This window comes from Ambystoma mexicanum, chromosome 4q (assembly GCF_040938575.1).
Source record: "Ambystoma mexicanum isolate Mex_15411 chromosome 4q, UKY_AmexF1_1, whole genome shotgun sequence".
In the NCBI taxonomy this organism is placed as follows: domain Eukaryota; kingdom Metazoa; phylum Chordata; class Amphibia; order Caudata; family Ambystomatidae; genus Ambystoma; species Ambystoma mexicanum.
This window is the reverse complement of record NC_090928.1, coordinates 577,466,864-577,488,503: the sequence shown is the minus strand read 5'-3', so window position 1 is coordinate 577,488,503 and position 21,640 is coordinate 577,466,864. Positions and strand designations below refer to the sequence as shown.

General features: G+C 48.6%; 1 protein-coding gene across 2 annotated transcripts in view; it reads left to right on the top strand.

Annotated features, from left to right (window-relative positions):
- The window catches only part of LRP11 (LDL receptor related protein 11), a 558,518-nt gene that overhangs the window by 130,454 nt on the left and 406,424 nt on the right, over positions 1–21,640 (top strand). For both annotated transcript variants that reach the window (XM_069608123.1, XM_069608122.1), the window contains exon 3: positions 6,752–6,893. In XM_069608123.1, coding sequence (XP_069464224.1) covers positions 6,752–6,893 — 142 coding nt within the window. The remainder of the gene's footprint in view (positions 1–6,751; positions 6,894–21,640) is intronic.

Below are 21,640 nucleotides of genomic sequence, written 5' to 3'. Positions count from 1 at the left end.
TGTGGTTTGGGAAATATGAGTTTAATATGCACACCTCCTTATGTTCGAGGTATCCTCTAACGATCAAGTATTGCCCCTCTCTGTTTCTCTCTCTATGGCTAGAAGTTGGAAGGGTAGCGTGCCGTCGATCCAGGTGAGCACTCCTCTGGCAAATCTGGAATAGGTGGCTCCATACCCAGTACCTCCCCAGTGGGATAGTAATGCCTCCTGTCCCTGCGGGAGCAGCTGTGTCTCCTGGAGTATGCCTATTGATACCTTTTTACGTCTTATGTAGGACTTTACTGTTTCTTCAAAGGTAGGATCCAAGGCCTCGCACATTCCAAGACATTATTCTTATAGCATTAGAGATCACATTATGTAGAGGGTAGTCCCCTTGTTGCCTGTACCACTGCCCACTGTCCTGATAGCCCCTCGCAACATGATGTACAGTTCACCTGGGTTCCTGAGCTAGCATGAAGATCAGGGATACCCCATATTAACCTCTTTAGTGCCCATCGACCTCTATGGATAACATATAGTAACAATAAAAACAAAAACAGAACTTGAACATGGTGCCCAACATCATCTGGTTTTTCGGGCAGGGCAGTCCGGTATCTACAAGGCCTAGGCCAGCCATTGAGTACCGGGGATGGGGACCAGCTACTAGCTGTAGAGCCCCAATAACTTGTGATTGCTGGGCTCTGGTCCCGCCAGTAGAGAAAAGGATAGTTGCAGCAGCAGCAGCATTTTCATTAAGTAGTTAAGGGGATCTGGCCGGCCTCTACAGCCCCAATAGTTCCCCAAAAGGAACAGGTGTTGCCCGCGAGATGAGGGACAATTAGCCGCATATGTAGTTAGTGCTTTTATATCCATGCTTAAAAAAAATGTGTCCGTCATTATTGCAAATAGCTTCTGCATCAACATTCATCAAGGGTCTGAGTTGTTTTTGTGGGCAAGGTCGTTGTGGTCCATCCACATGGCAGCTGCTTCTGGGTTCTCTAAAAATTGTGTATTTCCTTTGTAGGGAACTTTAAGTCTTGCCGGGCACAGAAGCATGTATTATGAGTTTCAGCTGTCTAAGCCTGGCCTTTATAGGGATGAACGAGTTCCTGGCATTCCGAACTGTTGGTGTATAGTCCTGGTAGATAACGATCTTAGAACTTCCACGTATTATCTTGCCCCCTCTATACAGCGTTGTAGGATGACTTCCCGGGTTTATGAAGTTGAGTATTTTGGCAATCATTGGTCGTGGGTGTGATCCTGGGGGAGGTCTCTTTTAGAGTGATGGGTGGGCTCTTTCGATAGCAAATCCTTGTGAAAGTTTGCCTGGTCCAATCTCTTGTACTAATAGATTTTCGATATACGAGGTGGGGTCTGGACCTTCAGTTCCTTCCGGTAAGTCCAGAACCTGCACATTGTTTCTGCACAATCTGCCTTCTGTGTCTTCTGCACGCATTTCCAGGATGCTGTTTCGTTTCTCTAGCTCCTTGACCCTCTTGTCCAGGTCTCTTCTCGAGTCTGCTTCCTCTTGTAGGAGCACCTCCACAGATGTGACCCTCTCTGCTAGTTGCCTGACATCCTGCCGGAGCAGTTGTACGTCAATTTTGACGTCATCTATCCTTGACTCCAGTGATATGCCTAGAGCCGCAATTGCAGCAATAACTTTGTTCTCCTGCATATCTGGCGGGGTTGTGGAGGTCAGTTGTTGGTTAGGGTTCACAGCCTGTGCAGTGTTGCAGTTGTTCCCTTGCTCCATGAAGGAGTCCATCGTCATTGACTTATTCTTGTTCTTGGCGGTGACATATTGCTGCTGCTCTGTGAAGGCAATGGTGATTGCGCTGTGTCTCGCTGTCCAGCTATAGGCCCAACTGTGTTTGCAGGGTAGTTCCCGGGGAGACCCAGGAGGGCCCCTTTGCTGAGGTGCAGGCTGTGGCAGTGCAATTAGTGAGCAGCTGAACCAGCAGGGATGCACGCCACCGTGGCATAGGCTGCAGGATTCCCAGGGCGGTGCCCATCTGTCTGCGATGCCTCGTGTTGCACAAGTGTTGTTGGTTTTGGTATAAGCCCCGCAAGCGCTGGTTGCTAAGTGCGTCGGTAATCCACATGCTATCTTGAATGTCCTCTTTGTTGCAGTTGCCTGCCCAGCTGAGCGCACGTTCAAAATAGGTCTGTGCCAGCAGCACACTGGTGCAGGTCTATGATCGCAGTGTCTGGCTTGTGTTCCCTGTATCCCGGCAATGTAGGGGCAAAGTAGTCCGGCGCTCAAGTGCAGCGTGAGAGAAAGGAGGCTAGGGAGAAGGAGAAGCCAAGGTGCACTCTTCTGGATGCAAGACTGGTTCAGTCATTGTTGGGGGCTTTAGTGGAACCACATATGCCTATATGTGATACGGGTCCCGGGGTAGCACGGCGGCCCGCGTCTCCTTCCTCGTGGCGTCAGGTTCCAGGACAGGTCTAAGCGTTAGAACAGACAGTCTGGTGTATATCCCTTAATAGTTGAGCAAGGTGGGAAAGTGGGCAGTGTGAAGGGGAGAGACGTTGTATGCCAGGGCCCGCTGTGATCCGATATTGACCATGGCCCCACGGTATAAGGCAACATCTCTGACTTAACGCGAGAAGGGGCCTACTGGTCTGAGGCCTCTCAGATGCGGTAGCGCTCCGGCGGCATCCACAGGTTCAAGGTTGATGGGGCTGCAGGGGCTGCCTCTCACAGAGGGCAGGGTGATGTTGCACACTGTGTTTTAGGTCACAGCATGAGAGCGCCAAGTTGCGGGCTGCTCCTCATTGGCCGCAGGGGCCAGGGGTTGACTGCACCAGCGCCGCTCAGGTAGGGGTCGAGGCACACTGCGCCCTCCGCTGATTACGGGTTTCAGGGCAAATCGGGCTCTGTGGGCAGCTGTCATGATCTTGTCCTCAGCCTGGCCGTTAATGACTGTCTCACGGTGCAGTCGCCATCTTGTTGCGGCGGGGGAGGTCCTGCGATTCGGTGTTCCTCCGATATGCTGTTCCGATTTTCCTCAGGGATGGGTTCAGCTGGTGGATTTCACGTTCCTCTACTTATGAATATGTTTCTGGGTCGGTGCGAAGTGTCTTGCTGCAGTTATTAGGATGAATACAGGATCATGGAGGGAGCTCTGCTCGGCTAGGACCTAATGCATCGGCTCAGGCCATGCCGCCCTGCCTCTCCATTGTTTTCTGTGGCAATCTCTGTTGTCACACTCACCCCCTGTCTTCCATCCACACTGTTCCCTGCGTCCCCTGTGTGGTGTTACCTGCTTGTACTTCTGGTGTGCTTCCCACTGTGTGAACCCTCCCCTCTTGTGCATCCTGCATTGCGCAGCTCTGGGTTGTGCTTCTTTTCCTCACTTTTCTTTCTCTCACTCTCTCCTCTTTCCTCCTCGCACCCTCTATGGCGCTCTCAATTTCTCTCATCTTATCAAACTGTTATCCTATCTCCTATCGTATCCCTGTTACCAATTCTGGAAGGAAAAAGGTAAAGAAGGCTATCCTAGTCTCCAACCCAGGCCTGCCCATCGCTGATACCTACACCAGTGCTTCCGACAGACAGACTACCACTGACATCCTCTTTGTTATTCCATTTCCAGGCCTATGGACCCCTCATATGGTCTCTGTTCTCTCTCCTTTCTCCTCCTCTCCCATTAATGGTGGCACCTGATGAGAGATCCTCCTGGCCTCCTTCCACTCCTCCTTAGTGATCATTAATGTCTATCAAAATGGTATTGTCATAGTCCAGTGCTCTCAGCCCAATCTCCTCCTTCCTGATAGGTGTCTCCTGTGTCTTTTCAACTTCCTCCCTTCTCCTGCTACTCCTTTTTCCTCCTCTGGACCCCTCCTTTGTCACCTCCTCCTTTCTCCTTTGCCTCCTCTCTGGCACCCCCTCCTTCTCCTCTCTGGCCACTATGCCACCTCTGTCGACTTCCTCTACCCACTCTCAGCCACATCCGCTGGGTGTACCTCACTCTTGTTCCACGCCCCAGAAGTCTTTCCAAAGTGGCAACCTGCTCCATGTAGCTACTCTCAACTGTGCCGTCACACAATCCTCTGACATCTGCCACCTCCTCTGACCTTGATGTCCTCGCTCTCACCGAGATATGGTTCACGGCCAGCTCTGCCACAAGATTTCTCTCTCCTCCTGGAGGGCTACAATATCCTTTCTGAGCCCAGAACCAATCGGCCCAGTGGTGGAGTGGCTCTGATCTTTCCTGAATATGTTCCTGCAGCTGTCATTCCCACACAGGCCTATTGCTCCTTATGCTTGGTCTGCAGGCTCTCTAGCTCTCCTGGCCCCTCTCTAACTGTGGCCACCATCTACAGGCCACCGGGCCAGGTCTCCCTCTTTCTTTCTGAATGGGCGGACCTCACCACTTCTCTTTTTGTCTCTTCCTCTCAACTTCTCAGAAATCTCAACATCCACCTGGAGGCCTCTGATGCAGCCGCTAGGCTCTTTCATAACCTTTGCAACACCCTCTCCCTGTCCATACTACCCTCTGGCCTGACACTCGGAAACACCTTGGATGTTCTCATCTCCTCAGACATCCCCCTTTCTAACCCGCTCAGTACCCCTCTCTCTTCGACTGACCACTTTCTGCTCTCCTCCCACCTGAAGCTTCCTGTCCCCCAGACAAAGCCCCCTTCTCGGTCATTCGGGCCATGAAGCAAGTGTCAGTGGCTGCCTTTGCCTCCACTATTTCTACTCCCCCTACTCCTGCGGCTGACTCCCACTCTGACACAGCCCTCTCCAGCCTGCATCATTCTATCTCCAACACTCTGGACATCCTTGAACCAGTCATGAGGATCCGTCTGAAGCCTACCCCCAAATGCAACTCTTGGAATGAATCCGACTTGGGTGCCCTGTAACTAAGTGCAGGGTAACTGAGCGGAAGTGGAGGGCATCGGGCACATCCTCTGACAAACTGGCCTGCCGCCTGCTCCAAAGGCAATACAGACTCTGTCTTCTCCAAGAGGAAGGTCCATATTCAAGCCTGTGTCTCTGCAGCCTCAAACAACATGGCCGAAATCTTTAAAATCTGCAAGGAGCTGGCCAGTCCTGCTGCAGTCTCTGCCTCTCCTATTCCCTCTCAGGCCCTCTGCTCAACTCTGGCATCTCAATTCACAGCTAAAACCCAGGACATCATGTTCTCAATTTCCTCTTCCTCTCTCTCTCTCCCTCTACCTCTCTCAGGCCCCCTTTGGCCATCTCCCCCACCCTCCGCTCCTTCTTTCCTTCCTCTCTCCGATAACACCTGATGATGTTTCTAGACAAGTCCGATCTATGAAAGTGTCTTCCAAACAGGTGCTCCCCTGCTATTCCAGAACTATGAAGGACCACATTCCTTCTAAAAGTCTTCTGCCGATCCTTCCTGCTCAGCAAACTATCACCCGATCTCCATCACTCCTTTCCTGGGCAAACTCCTGGAGAAGCTGGCCATCTCCCAGCTAACCCTCCACACTAAATCTTTGGGTTTTCTCCATGACCATGAGTCTGGCTTTAAAGCAGCCAGAGGCACAGAAACTGCTCTTCTCAACACCAGTGAAGGTCTGTGTACATGCGAGTTATAAATACCAAATCATATAATATCATTGATATGTTGTAAAAGGTCACAGCATCCAATTGTACCATTAATCCATGTATACCCACCAGGGCAAATAATTGTCTATAGTGCACCCATTTAACATGGTAAGATTCCAATCATTCAAGTACTCCAGCCAGTGTCTTCAACATTCAAAAGGGATCTTAAGCGTAACCCCTTTTTTGCACACCGGTTCTCCAGTATTGGCAGCCCACAATATCCCTCTTTGTTTGAGGGTGTCTTGTCTTGTGGAAATTGCGGGCTTGACAAGGGTGCTGCTACGCGGCTCCCATACAGCTATGTGAACTGTCAGTATCCCTTAGCCAGCAATCCTCACTGGGCACGCCATGCCCAGACTCGCACCAGCATTGTGCTGGTGGGGTGGCTCACCACAGGTGGGTCGATCCGTCTGCAGCATTTCGCTCTCTAAGTCGCACTGATATTCAAACTGATTACTGCATGGTTCTCTGCCTCTTGCTTACTCTGCTTTCTTTCTCTCTGGTTGTCTGCTGGCTCTCCTGCTGCAAGGCTGCTGACTTTGGAGATCCTAGGAGACAAAGTGAAAGACCACTGGCCAGAATGGTGCTGTGCAGTCTTCGTGTTATAGACTGTGGTAGAAGTATACGAAAAGAAGTCGTGGAGCTATGTTCCCTGCTGGCCTGCACCCACTCCCCACAAACCCTATTGCCACACCCCCTGCCACACACAATACAAACCCCCAAACACATGCACCTGCTATTAAAGGGAACGTTCAGTGTAGTGCACTGAACGTGCAAGTTTCAACTTCTTCCTATAGTTTCATTTTGAAACGAAACCATTCCAGAACAGTTTCTTTTTAAAATAAAAGTATAGGAACAGTAAACCTAATTTTAAAAAGTAGAGGAGGACCGCTCCCAACCGCTCCTGCTCACTTCGACCACTGGTTATAAGACAGTGTCACTCTTGACAAGCAACTAGGCACAGGGGGAAGGGGAATGGATAGGGACTGGGGCCCTCCCAATTCCCAAACCCTGCCTCTGAGATAAGACTGGTTCTGATGTAAATGCTGGTAGGCCTTGCACCTCGCCGTGCTGCTCACCATCTGCCAGTTAGCACAACATATCATTTGTTTTTTTACTTCCCCTTTCAGGCAATGTATATTTTCAAAGTTGCTTAATTCATGCCTGCTTTTTCTCTCCAATCAGGTGCCCCAGCCTGGAACGCTTCAGGTTTCTCACCTGCAGGAGGGAGCATATGCTTTCCAGTTAACTGTCACTGACACTGCCGGTCAACGGAGCTCCGATAACATCTCAGTCACTGTTCTTCCCATGGAGCCACGTGGAGTGGGTGAGTACACTGATCATTTCCTGCATGTTAGTCTGCTCCAGAGTGTACAACAATGGTAGCGGATGGGTAAGTAATCTGGTAAGAAGTTCTACTCCTTTTAGATTACAATGATTTCTTTGGAAATATAAGTGAAAGGGTTCAATTCCTTTGAGCTGAGATTTTGAGACATATTTGCACCATCCTTGAGCAATCTAAAATATCCATCATTCTTTGGTCAAGATAGAAGAGTGGTAGAAGACCATCCAGGCACTAGGTGTTTAGCAGAGTGTAGCATGTTTATCTGGGGAATGAGCTGGCAGGAGGGCCCATATGCTATGACCTCTCTAGCAAGTTCTGGCTGGTTAGTCAACAGCACTTTGCATGCTGGGAATTTAAGGCCCATTCTTTCATTGTAGGGAGAACACCCTACAAATACCAGATTAGAAAGTGCAATTACTGCAATAATAGCCCATTAAGACTGCACTGCCCCTTGGAAACAAATTGACACCAAGTCAAATGTCCAAATGGAAAAATAGAACTTACAAGGATTGGTTTGCTGTGATATTTCTTCTTAATATTTGTACTCTCGAAGAAGCCACAATTGTAGGCACATATTTGCACAGTGCAAGGGTTTGCATTTCACTTAATCTGACATTGGCAACACATTTCAACTGTAACTGTGGCGATATAAGTATCATTAGAAGCAGTGTTGTCTGTTAATCTTTCCAATTTTTTTTAAGCCACGTAGCAAAACATCTGGGTTTCTTACTTTCTCATATCAGTGGCTAAACTGTGTTCCTTATTTTTCTTTTTGTGAGTTTCCCGTCAAAACGAGGGCTTATTTATTTAATACATGGACCATGTACAACATTGTTTGCATTTACAAAGTGGGATTCCTGGAGATTCTTGATCTAACCTCTGCTTCCTGATATTTTATGGTCAAGGAAATGTGACCGGATCAGGCTCTTGACCCTATCCGGGACATTGACATCTCCCAACCTTGGGTAGGCGTCCTATGCCAGAACTGATCGAACACCAGAGGTGGGTGAGGGCATTGGGAGGGCCCCAGTTCCTTAACCCCAATTGGGCTGAACCTACCTGTGAACTTGATACCACTATCTCTTACACCATGCCTCGCAAACACAAGTCTGACAGAAGTACTTTCTTGTTTTTTCCAAAGCTGCTGGGTCTAGAATGCAGTTTCGTCTGGTGGGTAACTACGCCAGCAGAAACATTGAAATCGAACAAAACGTTTTCTCGCCTCCTCTCCACCATGTTACTGGTGAGAATACAGACTTCCCAGGGTAGCAGGAAGGTGACGTGAGTGGGCAGAAAAACAGAGGCCTGGAAAGAGCAACATCATGAAAGCTGCCCTGAGAAAAAGGGACGGGGCTAAAAAGGGTTTTACACATTTGGCACACTGAGACGCAGCTTGAGGAGAGAGAGAAAAACAAGATTGGCCCAAGAGGCCAGGTGGAAGTGAGTGCCAATGGGAACCCTGAGGAAATGGGCAAACAGGAAGGGCAGGGTGATAAAGAACTGCATGCCATGAAATGGTTCAAGAGAGTTGGGGAAAGTCGTGGTCGAGAAGTGGCAGACCGAGAGGCCAGGTGGAAGACAGAATGTAAAGCTTAGTGCTGAGGACATGTAGAAGATTGTAGAATAGTGGGCAGGTAAGATATTGTGTGGGACAGAGTATGGTACCAAGTGTAGATAGTGGCATGTTTGTTGTGAGAGTGAGTGTTGGAACAGGTTAGATAAGTAGATGGGAGGATAGGAAAGAGTGAGAGTAGAGTGGGCTTAGGAGGTAGGCTGGGTAAGCAAGATAAAGAAGGTGGAATAGAGTGGAAGTGAGGGTGAGAGAGAGAAGATGATTGTTGAGGGCAGAGGATGGGCAGTAGGAGGGAGTAGTAAGAGAGAGAGGGTAGAAAGGAGAGGGAGATACATAAGGTGGAAACAGACAGACAGGTGAGGGAGAGGGCGGGGAGTGGGCACGGAGACGGGGGAAACGAGGCATGAGCAGAGAGGGGAAAAAGGGGAGGAAAAGTGGGGAGAAGGATAGGGAGACAAGATAATTACAAGGTACATCATAACTGCCATTGCCTTGGGGAACATCAGAGGAGGGTGCCATTAGTAATTCCTGAAGATAGTGAGATGGAGAAAACTGCATCATTTAGGTCTTCACTGTTAGTCCAGTTTAGCATTATACAGTAAGGGGTTACCTTGAATTTGTACCGACTCTACATCAGGGAAGTCTGGGCTAGGGTGGAAGGATCCCACAGGAAGTTGATGACAAGAAGAGGTGGCTCCCTTTAGTCTGGTCCTCCTGGAGTCCAGTCTTAACCAAGCTGTGATAATGAATACTACATTTTATAAATTACGTAAAAGGAGCTGACAAAAATCAATGTACTCAGTCCTTTTGAATACTCCCTTCCCTATTTTCTTTATTTTACATTTATCCAGGATATCAGTGGCATGAATGTAATTTGTTTTTGCCTGTGGACTGTAATGATGCTGCGAAAATCAAAGTGATGGTGCCGCAATCATGGTTGTGAACGGGCTAAGGCAGCTGCAAAGGAAGGGACTGAAAAACATGACAGAGTGCCGCTGCCACAGTAGGACAGAGGCTGCAGCAGTGCATGCTAACAACAAATCAATGCATTAGATACTCTGAGAAAGTAATTCAATGTAGGTCTTACTTGAGGTGCGAGAAGATAACTCAGGGATCCATCGGCAAGCAGTGAACAGTATTTTCGTTTGGGCCTGCCTGGGCCTTACAAGGGGTATCCCATTTGAGCCAAGCTTTTGCCTCGCCTCAGAATTCCCGCACCAGCGTGCGCACCGATGACTGCACCATTTATACATCTCCAATGAAGGGGTGTCTCATTTGGGCCTTAGCCTTGTTCCTACCTCACCTTACTTCACCCATGTGTGCCCGTCACGCCCTACTGTTGCATTCAGATTCCAGCAACCTGACGACGGAACCAACTTTGTTCACATAAAGGAAGGGGTGACTTTCTTGCCTCCCTCCAGGCCCATCTTGCCCACATGGCCACTCTTGCGTGTTCTTGCATCTCCCCAGCTGCTGTCTCAGCCCGCTCACATCCTGATGGCGACACTAAGACCTTTACCAGCAGCAAATAGGTGTTTTTCACTTTGCCTCCTCTGGGCCCCACCTCGCTCTTACTTGCACCTCTGTGTGCTCTTCACTTCCTTTTTTCAGAGTTACTCAACCCTGCTCTGCCGCGTTGCGGCACCTTCACTTTTGTTCTCACTGCACCTCAAATGGCGGGCCCTTCACCTTTGATCCTGCAGCACCAACTCTTTTTATGACTGTGTTTTCTACTGTTATCATATGTACTGCAATGCCCCCCCTCCCCTTTCTCCCTGCACTTTTCCCCTTCCCCTCCCATCGGCACTTGCGCGATCGCAATCAGTCCTTCCAGGATTTTGCGGCATGAAATGGCAAATTTTGCAGCATGAAATGGCAGATTTTGCAGCACAAACCTTTATTTATTGCGGGATTTTTGCGGGACATTTTTTATTAACTGGAGGGTGTAAGATTGCCACATTGCAGGAAAGAGGCAGAGAGCAAGGCTACAAGAGAGCCAGGGTATCATTATTATGTATCTTTTGTATAAATTTAATAGGCAGAGTCCCAGATGTCTCTATCTTGGTAGAACAGTTTTTGATTTGGCTACATTTTTGGTTTAATGTGCATGCCTATTTAATAGTATTAACTAAATTGCTCATTATCAGTTGTAATGCTGAAAATATTCCTCTTCTATGTTCTCCAATCCCCGAAACATCCACACACATATCACCAACTCCCCATCACAACTTTCATTCCTGAACCTCTCTGTTATACAAATACTCACGTGCGATGTAACACTGTCAAGTCACAATTTGCACTCTCCAGCCCCTGCCACACTCAAAATCATACTACCAACTCACACCTTACACTCTCAATTCCTCCCGCAATATACAGTCCTTCATTCTTCTTTGCTGCTTCTGCATCTTGCATCCTTTCTCCCATTCTATCGCACTCTTCCCTCATCCTTTTCCCAATCTGCAGCTCACTGCCCCTTTCCGGCCAACCGCTTCCTCTCTGCTTTCTGGCTCACTGACCACACGCTCCCTCTACTTTCTGTACCTCCGCTCGCTCTCAGAATTCTGGCCCACTGAATCACTGCTTCCTCTGCTCTCTTGTGCACTGCTTCCTCCTCTGTCCCACTGCTCTCTCTCTTCTTTCTTGCCTATCACTTCACATCTCACCCCATCACTCTCCCTTCCCTCTCAAAGTGTGACTATGTTTTTCATTTTTTTTAATATAGATTTTGTCCAGGATCCTCAAAAAATGGGGCATTTAAAAATAGAGCCGAAGAGATGCTATTTTTAGACAACCCGGATGTGCCTCTGCCCGCACTGCCAGTCTCCTTCATCGTCATTCGACTGATGAAGCAAGTGTCAGTCGCTGCTTTTGCCGCCATTTTCATCCCCCCCTCCTGCTCCTGTTATTGATTCTCCCACTGACACAGCCCTCACTAACCTTGTCCTCTCCATCTGCAACACCCTTGCACCTCTCATGAGGATCTGCATGATGCCTGCCTCCAAGTGTAACAACTGGTATGATTCCGAACTAGCCACACTGAAATATAAGTGCAGATCTGCAGAACGGAAGTTGCAGACTGCGGGCTCATTCACTGGCAAAATGGCCTGTTGCCTGCTCCAAAGACAATACTGTTTCTCCATCCTCTCCAAGAAGGGGGCCCACATCCAAGCCTGGATCTCTGGAGCCACCAACAAACATAATGGTTCAAAATCTGCAAGGAACTTGCCAATATTACTGCAGTTTTCACCTCCCCTCTTCCTTCCCAGGCCCTCTGCACTGGACTGGCCTCCCATTTCACAACTAAAACACAGGACATCTTGTCATCACTCACATCTCTTCCCCCCCCCCACTCTCTCCTCCCTTTTGCCCATGGCATCCGATGAGATCTGCAAAGTTGTCTGCTCTAGTCTCCTCCAAACAGGCGCTTCCTTGCTCCTCGAGAACTATCCAGGACAACATCTCTTTTCTCACTCCTGCCTTAGCTGACCTCTGTAACCATTCCTTTGCCACTGACTCCTTTTCCTCACCCCTCAAGCACGCCCCTGTGCACCCTCTCCTAAATAAGCTGTCCGTTGACCCTTTATGCCTGGCTAACTATCGCCCTATCTCCACTACCCCCTTCCTGGGCAAACTCCTGGAAATGTTGATCATCTTCCAATTAATCCCCCACACCAAACTTGTTTTTTGTCTCCATGACCACCAGTCTGGCTTTAGAGCATCCAGTGGCATGGAAAATGCTCTCCTGAACACCTGTGAAGACCTGCTCTATAACCTTGATTCCAACTCAACTCTCCTGCTGTTCTTTTTCTCCTTGATCTTTCCTCTGCCTTTGACATGGTCAATCATTCCATCCTCATAAAACGACTCCGCAAAACCCTCGGCATCACGACAGGGCACTGAACTGGCTGGCTTTCTTCCTGTCTAATTGTCCTTCCCAGGTGCAACTAGGCCCTTTCCTCTCCTCCACCTCAATCTCTACCTGCACGGTTACTCAGGGATCTATCCTATCATCGTGGCTCTTCAGCATCTATCTCAACCCCTTTGCCCACTTGATCTCCTTCTTCTCTCCTCTTTTCCAGTGTTATACTGACGACACACGGCTCCCCTTCGAGCTTCTCTCCACTTCCTCCGTTTCTCGCTCTCTGAATACCGACCGTGTGACTGCCATTCAGGCATGGTGCACTGCTAACTAACACTCTTAATGCCAATAAGTCTGAGGTCCTTTTAATCAGGATCCTGGACCTGTCTATACAAGCACTCCCCCCGTATGAGCACTCCCCTCCTGGGCCCCCTACCTGACCAGCATCCCTACCGAATCTGGTCCTCCCCCGTCCTCGCACTTAGTGGGCGATCTACATCTCCGGCATCCACTGGCACTTACCCCCTGGGCATCCCTCAGCACCTCCCCTCAGCACTTCTTGGCATCTGTGCCGCCCCTACCACCGCCCTCTGAACAGAATGCAGTTCTTCCCTCCTCCCGCCCCCTCCTCTTTGCACTTCTCTTTCTGCACTTGCACAATTCGAAAGTCACAAGGCCTAGTAGGACCGTTACTGTTTATTATTTGCCCTGTTCCTTCCCCGTTTTTTGCCTTGTGGCACCTGGAAACACTATTGCTGTATAGGCGCCTTATAAATATTCAATAAATAAATAAATAAGACTGATGCCCGACCTCTCCCAGCAAGCCGCCACATTTTCTGGGAATTAGATTACCAGAAAGCATTGCAAGCATTTATTTTTGCTTGGGGCTTGTTGCTGTTGCTATACTAACTTCAATTATTTATTTTAGATTTTCTTTAATGGCAGAGCTTTTTTATTCTTACTGGTGTACCATAGTAATCAATGTTCTGCTGGCAGTTCATTTAGAACAGTGCAAGTCGGACTGTATGTCTAATTATTGCTGCTATTACTACTGAATCCTAGACCGTATGACATGTTGTTTCCTCAATGTACCATTAGTGTGTTGCCTAACAGCATGTTTAATTAGTTTTGAAGCAAGTTGTTGCACATGCCAGGGTTTCCATAGATTAGAGTCTTATAGTTCTGTTGTAAGGATAAAGCAGTTAGAAGGGTTCGCACTTGGGTAGGCCCAAACTCTAATCTGAGTTATATATGAGCTTCAAACACGTGCAACACCATGACGAAACTGGAGAATATTGAAACACTTTTGGCAACAAATTGCACACGAGCCACAGAAATTCTAGGTAATATCTGTTTTGTATGAGGTGGGATTATTTGTCAATTAACACTTCAGTGAGCCAACTTGTCTTCAGGCATCTCAAGACTATTGGGGGCTTATAACGATTAGATATACAGCAGGCAAAAACAAGCATTGGCAAAGCCAACAGTTTGGACTTTTGGGTAGGCGTGGGATAGGCATTTGCTAGGCACTGATATAAAGGTACTGCGCTTGCCATAAAATCACAAGAGCTGGGAAATGGAGTGATTACCTGGGCATATGATGTTGTTACCTGGCAAATGCCTTTCTAATACCTCAATCCAAAACTAGTCACTTTGTGGTTGCTTCTTTATAGAAGGGTTTCAGTGCATGCAAGAGATATAAATCAAGTGGCTGTAGGGACACTTGGTAAAGACAATTTTATTACACCAGTAGTCATATACAGCTGCAATTAAGTCATTAACTCCCAGTCAACTGGCAAGCTAAAGTTCGATGGTAGAACGAGTTAAAATGGATTAAAATGTATCCCAAGAGGATGTGTTTAGGGCAGGGAGGGTCAGGTAGTGGGAGGGAATGGCCATAGGGATTAGCACACCATGGGCCGTCGATGGGTGGCATGAGGAGTGGGGAATGAAACTTGGTTAAGTTAGCCATGATTTTGGTTAATGACTTTTAATAAAAATAAAAGGGGTTGGACAAATGCCTCTCTGACCCGGCTCAAAGAGGAATTTCCCTACCTATACCAAAACTAATGATCCATCTGCATTAGAATGTCCAAACAAGAAAACTGTTCTGTGTCCAAAGTTCTATTCTGACTCTCACACTATTAACTCAACTAAAAGGTGAACCTGGAAATGTCTTTAACCATGGGTGCTTTAAAAAGTGATCATAAAGAAAATAATGCTTCCACCAAAAGGTTCAAGAATAAAGGTCCTTGCTCCAGATGGTGGTTCCCATCCCCTAGATTCTTCTTTACTCCTTGGGGTTTTATACACAACAGTTCTTTGGGCCTCTCTTGGCCAACAGCAACACTTGCACACAAAACAGTCTGCTCTTGTAGTATCTTTCAGGATATCTGGTATATCCTTCTGCCAGATGATGTTGCGCCTTCTCTCTGGATTAACACAATCCCTTTCCCAGTACTGATACTCCTTCTCAGGACTTCTGATTCACATACTTGACACTGCCTGGTACACTTCCCTGCCAGGGCTTCTGGTCTTTACACAGTTGTGACTGCCTGGTAAACTCTTCTGCCAGGGCTTCAGGTTTATGCACACTTTTGCTTGCCTGGTATACTCTCCTGCCAGGACTTCTATTTATTCTGGACTTGTGCCCGCTCCCAAAGTCACTTTTCTATATTCTTGGATATTGTATCCTCCTGATATATTGGAAGAGAAGGAACATCCTTAAAAGGAAAGGGCAGGGACATGTGTCTTCCTCCAATGATGCTGTGTTTTCTCTCTGAGGATCACCTTCCCCCATGTGACCCTCCCTCATATAGCCGCCCCCTGGGTTTGGTCAGAAAGCGTCTGACTCACCCTGGCCACATGTGGGAAGGCTACTTCAGGGAAAGGAGTGATGGCATCATTGGATTCGTCACAGTGGGCAAATAACCAAACAACACCCACAGGCTGTGTGTCCCACCTCACATGTCATTTCTCCCCTACCTGTACGCTAATGAAATAGTTTTGATTTCTGTTTGATATTCTTTTAAGCTAGGTATTATTTCTCCATAAATTAAATTAATCATTATTCCATTGATGCACTTAGCCAGTTTGTGAGAAATGTATGCAAATGTCAAAATCCAGTTAAATAATTGATAGATAATTCATAATGACAAGGATGTAGCATGTATAAAAAAAAGGCTGTATGTTCTACCGGACTGTAGAAATGCTATGAGGAGTTGGGGTGCTCCTGAATGATATGCTGGATTGTTGGTCAAGTCCTTGGTTGATGTCAGGCTCGATTTAAAGCATATGCCATTGTTTTACTTTCTTGTGGACAAGGGGCAAAAATGCAAGTTGCAGGCTACCTGCAAGCCATAAAAGTAACTTTCCACCTCAGTTCTATACATAGTTCTATACATACACACAGCACTCATTACTTATTTGCCAAGAGTCAACTATCACTAGCCAATGGCTAGTCAAGAGTACAAACATTTCACCCGGTTGTAGATGTCTGTGCTCCATGTATTGTATAGTGTAACAAGTTGTAAGGTTTCATCTACTTTTTGTGTATGGTAAGTTCTGTTAATTGAGGGCAGGGAGTATAGCTCAGAGGTAACGTGTTAGTCTTGGAAGCAAGACCACGCAGAGCAACACAGGCTCGAATCCCGGTCCTGCTCTTAGACACTGGTCCCCAGTAATGAGCCCTTTATCAAAGGTTAATTGTTGTAGTGATGCTTTGTCAAATGGTGTGATAGCCTGTCTTTTTGAATTTTTAGGAGGATTTTATTTGCTTGAATGTCTGGTGCGTAAAACATCAACGGGTGTCTGGTCAAAGGATCGAATGGTCAAAGGATCGACACCAAAGGATCGAAAACCAAAGGATCGAATTTTTTTTTAAATTATATATTTTTTTGGGGGTTTTCGTTTAGTGAAAAAAAGTGTTTTTTACCACAAAAACAGGGGCTGGGGGGGACCACCCCCCCCCAAAAAAAAAATGTCAAAAATAAAATAAAATTTGATCCTTTGGTTTTCGGTCCTTTGGTATCGATCCTTTGACCATTCGACCCTTTGGTTGTCGATCCTTTGACCTACAACCCACATCACCGTACATTGTTTTGAGAGTGTCCACTAGAGGCATGTGTGATGCTGGAAATGCATTGGAGGGACAGGGCCTCCATGTCCTTGTCCTTTTAACATGTGTGTTCTGTGTTATTGTCTGCACAGGAGTCCATGCGGGACTCCTGGCAGTGAAGCTCTTCCTCTTTTTGGTCGTGGTGAACAAACGCTTGGGATACCCTTATGGCACCCATGGGTGGCGGTACAATCCTGTACCCCTAGTGTATGTTTTTGGGCACATGTGTGTGGCCCACAGAGCAGGGTATGGGCTGGTGGCAGCTCCATGCTGAATCTGACAGGTGCTCTGAGTATCCTCCATTTTCCTATACCCAGGCCCAGCCATTGATATCAGTTGATTCCTGATATGAGACTATTGCCTGTTACCTTGTTTTCCCAGTGTCCTGGGAAGCCCTGACTCTGTCCCTTCCCCTGACCGGGTGTTGGGTGGAAGTTCCATATATGGTATTGTGGGGAAGTCCAGGCCAGACTGGTTGGAGCCATCCCAATGACTGTATGTTGTTGGTACGCCAGCTTAACCTCCATGCTGAATCTGTTGGTAGTCTTCATGACCATCAATCTGGCTTCAGAGCTGCCAGAAGCACGGAAACTGCTCTCCTGAACATCCGTGAAGACCTGCTCTTGAACCTCGACTCCAACACTCCGTGTGTTCTCATTCTGCTCGATCTCTCCTCTGCCTTTGACACTGTCAACCATGCCATCCTGCTCAACCGTCTCCGGGAAAACCTGGGTATCACTGGTCAGGCTCTGGCGTGGCTGACCTCTTTCCTTTCAAATCGACCCTCCCAGGTCCAACTGGGGTCCTTCCTCTCCGACATCTTTTTCTCCACCTGTGGTGTCCCCCAGGGATCTAATCTCTCTCCCTGGCTGTTCAACCAGTATCTGGCACTCCTTGCCCACCGCATCGCCGCTCTCTGCCCTAATTTCCAGTGCTATGCGGACGATACCCAGCTCATTTTCAGGCTACCCTCAGCCTCGCCCTCTCCTTCCCTCATCTCTGACTGTCTGTCTGCTATCCAAGAATGGTGTGCCGCCAATGACCTCTGCCTTAATGCCAGTAAGACTGAGATCCTACTCATCGGTACTCCCACTCCCTCCTTCCCTGCAGCTCTCTGGCCTGCCTCCCTTGGCCCCCTCCCTGTTCCTACCTGCAAGGCAAAAAACCTTGGGGTCATCTTCGACTCCACACTCTCCTTCTCTCCTCATATTTCTGACGTCGCCAAGAGGTCACACTACCAGCTGCACCTCCTCAGAGGTATTCTTCCCTTCCTCTCCTTCCCCCAGAAGCTCACTGTCTCCCGAGCCCTGGTTCTCTCGAAGCTGGATTACTGTAACAGCCTCTATCTTAATCTGCCTGCCTCCACTCTCCGCCCTCTGCAACTCATCCAGAACAGAACTGCGAGACTTGTCCTTGGCCTCAAGCCCAGGGATCGTATCTCTCCAGGACTGAAATCTCTACACTGGCTCCCAGTGGCTGCGAGGATAAAGTTCAAAACCCTCTGCATTGTCCACAAGGCCTTCTGGGGCCTGGGTCCTAAATACCTTCAACTCTCTCTTCCCAAATATCTTCCTTCCCGAGCCCTTCGCTCATCCGCCTCCAACTCCCTCAGGGTCAGCCGCTTCTCGAAGCAACGAGCTGGGGGTAGATCTCTCTCCGCGGCAGGGGCCTCCCTCTGGAACAGCCTTCCGGCCTCCCTGAAACTCGAGGAGAACCATCTCCGGTTCCGGAAGCACCTCAAAACCTTCCTCTTTGCTTCTGCTTTCTCTCTCCCTCTCCCCTGCTGAACAGCTAAATATTCTTCACTGAAACTGCACTGATCCTGCAACTGGACCTCTCTAAACGGTCTCGGCCCTGGGCCCAGCCACTCTCCACTTGCACTGATGCCCTGGAACCCCTCTGCACTGCGGGACTGTCTCTGTATCCCTACAGCCCCCTCTTCCCCAGCACTTGTTCTGCACTTACCTTGCACTTGCCACCAGCTGGCCCTATTTAATTATTACTTTACGCCACTTACCTTGTACTGCACTTCCCCTCCTTCCCTTCCCCTTGCACTTTTCCCCCTCCCCCACCCCTGCACTTGCGCGATCTGAATGACACCTGGCCTAGTAGGATTGTTGTCTGTCTCCCCTTGTTCCTCCCCTCCCTGCCTCGTCGCGCCTTGAAACACCTGTGTATAGGCGCGTTACAAATACCATATCATATCATATCATATCATTGGGTGGGACCTGGGTGAATGGAGTGTGTGACCAATATACACTTCGTGTTATTGGTGTCTGGTTTCTAGTATGTGACACAATGAATGAGACAGCTCTGCCCGAAACTGGTATAAATGCAGTGTGGAGTGCTGAATGGCTGGGTGCTTGTCCCAATTCACATTTCTTGTTGTGAGTGTCTGGATGGAGAAGAGTTGCCTGAATGCACTGTGAGCTTGATTGGCTACCTGCCTGAATGCCTTTCTGAATGATCGGTTGCCTGAGTGTGACCCAGCAGAGTGAATGAGAGACCGAACAGTATATCTGGGGACCTCTCACTGATGGAAATCGTTCAGAAGCTGAAGTTGAAACCTGATACTTACCTTGAAGCCCAGCTAGATGAAGAAGGCTTTGCTGCTGCTTTCCTTCGCCGCAATCCGAAAGCTGTCGTGTCTCCAAGAATTGATCCAAGAGAGGACCTTGCTAGGAGACCTCTTGCCGAGCTATGAGGAAACATCGTGCAGCAGCTAACCTTCACCAAGACTCCCTGGAAGTCATTCATCAGAAGGCTGCCGACCGGAGACTGGGACCGCCGAGGAATCTGAAGCGAAGCGCCCGGACATTGAAGTCCATCGCCGTCAACAACCATCCTCGCCGACCGGAGCCGTAACGCTCCATTGCCGAAGACATTTGAATCAAGTACTCCCTTGCTCATCACCGTCGACCGCTTTGTCCCGCCGGAGAAAGTCAAGGTTGCCGCCGAACCGAAGAGAATCCGCCAGTAGGTTTCCCGCCACCCAAAGTCCTCAAAGACGCAGACGAAGATACAAAAGCCAGCCGTGGTTGAGTCCTGTTCGCTGATGCCAGCTGCCGCCGACCCGATGCCCTTGCTGGGCCTACGTTCTTCATTGACTCTTTGCGGCAACAAACTATCGTCGTCGAGGTGCACCGCAAGCGTCTTCTTTGCAGGACGTCCACGACGATATCCGACAAGCACTGCAAGGACCGAAGCTGCTGCTTCAACGCCATTGTTCACCTTTTCTTTGAGGAATCTCAACGATCCGTGGCTCCTGCCTTAAAGGGAGTTCACTCAAGAAGGATCCATCGACGACCCGTAGCCGAACTCTGCTAAACCAGGTACATTGGGGTAGTAGAACATTTGTAGAAGCATATACGACTCTGCTAAGCAATATATGGACTGGGCTTGTCAGTATATCTTTATTTAAAGGTTCCCCAGGTGGGGGAAATCCTCACACAGAACTGTGTCTAGTTAACAGGACAAAGTATTCTGCCAATTGTTTAACCACCTTGTTTTCCTCCCAAGTCCATGGTTGATACCCTTTGCTATTGATTTGTGTGCCATTTGAAACTGTCAGCAGTTGGTGCATTTTAATGGAGTCAAATAGTAAAGTAATTGTGGTACTACATAGAAATTGTACGTTTATCATTATAGTATTGCCTGAGCACAAAGTGTGTTATTATATGCGTATATAACTTGAACCTTATTTATATAAAGAACTGTGTTATCACCAACAGTGTCTGGACATTCCTTTGTGGGTGCTTGGGGATTACACGGTACTTAAGAAGCCTTGATTGCTCGGCCATAGCTCCCGAATAGAGAATCTTGGCTGGGTTGCTCTGTGCTTCTGCTCTGCCATATAGACGGCAGAAGTACAGTTAACCCCCCTCCAGTCTTTACAGCATGTAGAACCAATTTGTTTCTGTTTTCTTCCTATATATATTGGTATGGCTGATATTATTTTTAATATACATTTTTGAGTCCAGAAAAGTGATGCTTGTGTAGGTGTACATGTAGCTTAATAAAAGATTGGACTGGTCAACATTCCTGCGAGTATATTCCTAAAATTCCTCATTTGAAAATAACCAGGATAGCATCAATATTACTTCCCAAAACGCAATTAGGTTTTTTTGTTGGTTACATTGTTTGTTTCCATGCATGATGAGTTTCCAACTGTCCCCATAATTGTCTTCAAGGGTTTATCTCTGTGCGGACCATCATCACCACTTTGGAATTGCAGGGGTTCAGTTTTGCATCACCACAGATTTCTGTGGTGTTGCATGTTTTTTCTCAAGCAAGATGAACCTTTCTGCCTGTTCGCAAGTGAACCATCTGTAGTATAAACTCCAGACTCACTTTGTCATGGCCCAAGCTAATAAAAGGGAGCCCTGCAGGCACAAGCGTCAGAACGGCTGCAGACTGCAGAAGAGGAGCTTCTGAGTCTGTGTCCCATTTAATGATGTAGGCGGCAGGCCTACACATGGAGGTACAGGCCTGCAGGCCCCGATGCCGTGGGATCCTCGTTCCAGGACTGTGGCAGAGGTCTGCATGGTCAGGGGCCTGGCAGGCTGTGCCCCCACACCCCCCAATGGTGCTTGTGTCCCAAAGTACCATGGGGCCTGCCGGATGTCCAGGGCAGGCCCCAACCCCCACAGGCACTGGGCCTGTGGAGTGTCCGTAACCGTGGCACTCGAGGAGGGCGGGCCACCGGATGTCTATGGTAAGGCCCCTCCAACAATGACGACGAGTCCACGTGCCCCCCCTGCTGCCAGTGAGTGGTGGGGGGGGGGCATCCAACCCCACCGCGGGTCCAGTTTGACCTGCGCCTCACCGCCGCAGTGTAGGCCTGGGCTACCCCGCGTGACGCACACAACCGGAAAACAAAGACAAGACAAATGCAGCCCCTAAAGGGGAGAGAGAAGGTGAGCGGCCGTTTCTGCAAATTGGACGAAGACACGAACACCCGCCCATCTCTCGTGTGTGCTGATACAGGGGCAGCCTGAGGGATCTGCCCCCGTGGGAGGAGGTGGCGGTGGTGCCAACGCAGCTGCAGAGGTGTGTTGACCTCCCGCCGGGAGGAGAGCAGTGTTGCCCCGCCCCCAGGTGGGAGACAAAGAAAGAAAGGTGGCGGCTGTCGCCGTGGTTCTCCCCGGACGCGGCCCTCTGCGAGGAGGGTGCTTGTACAG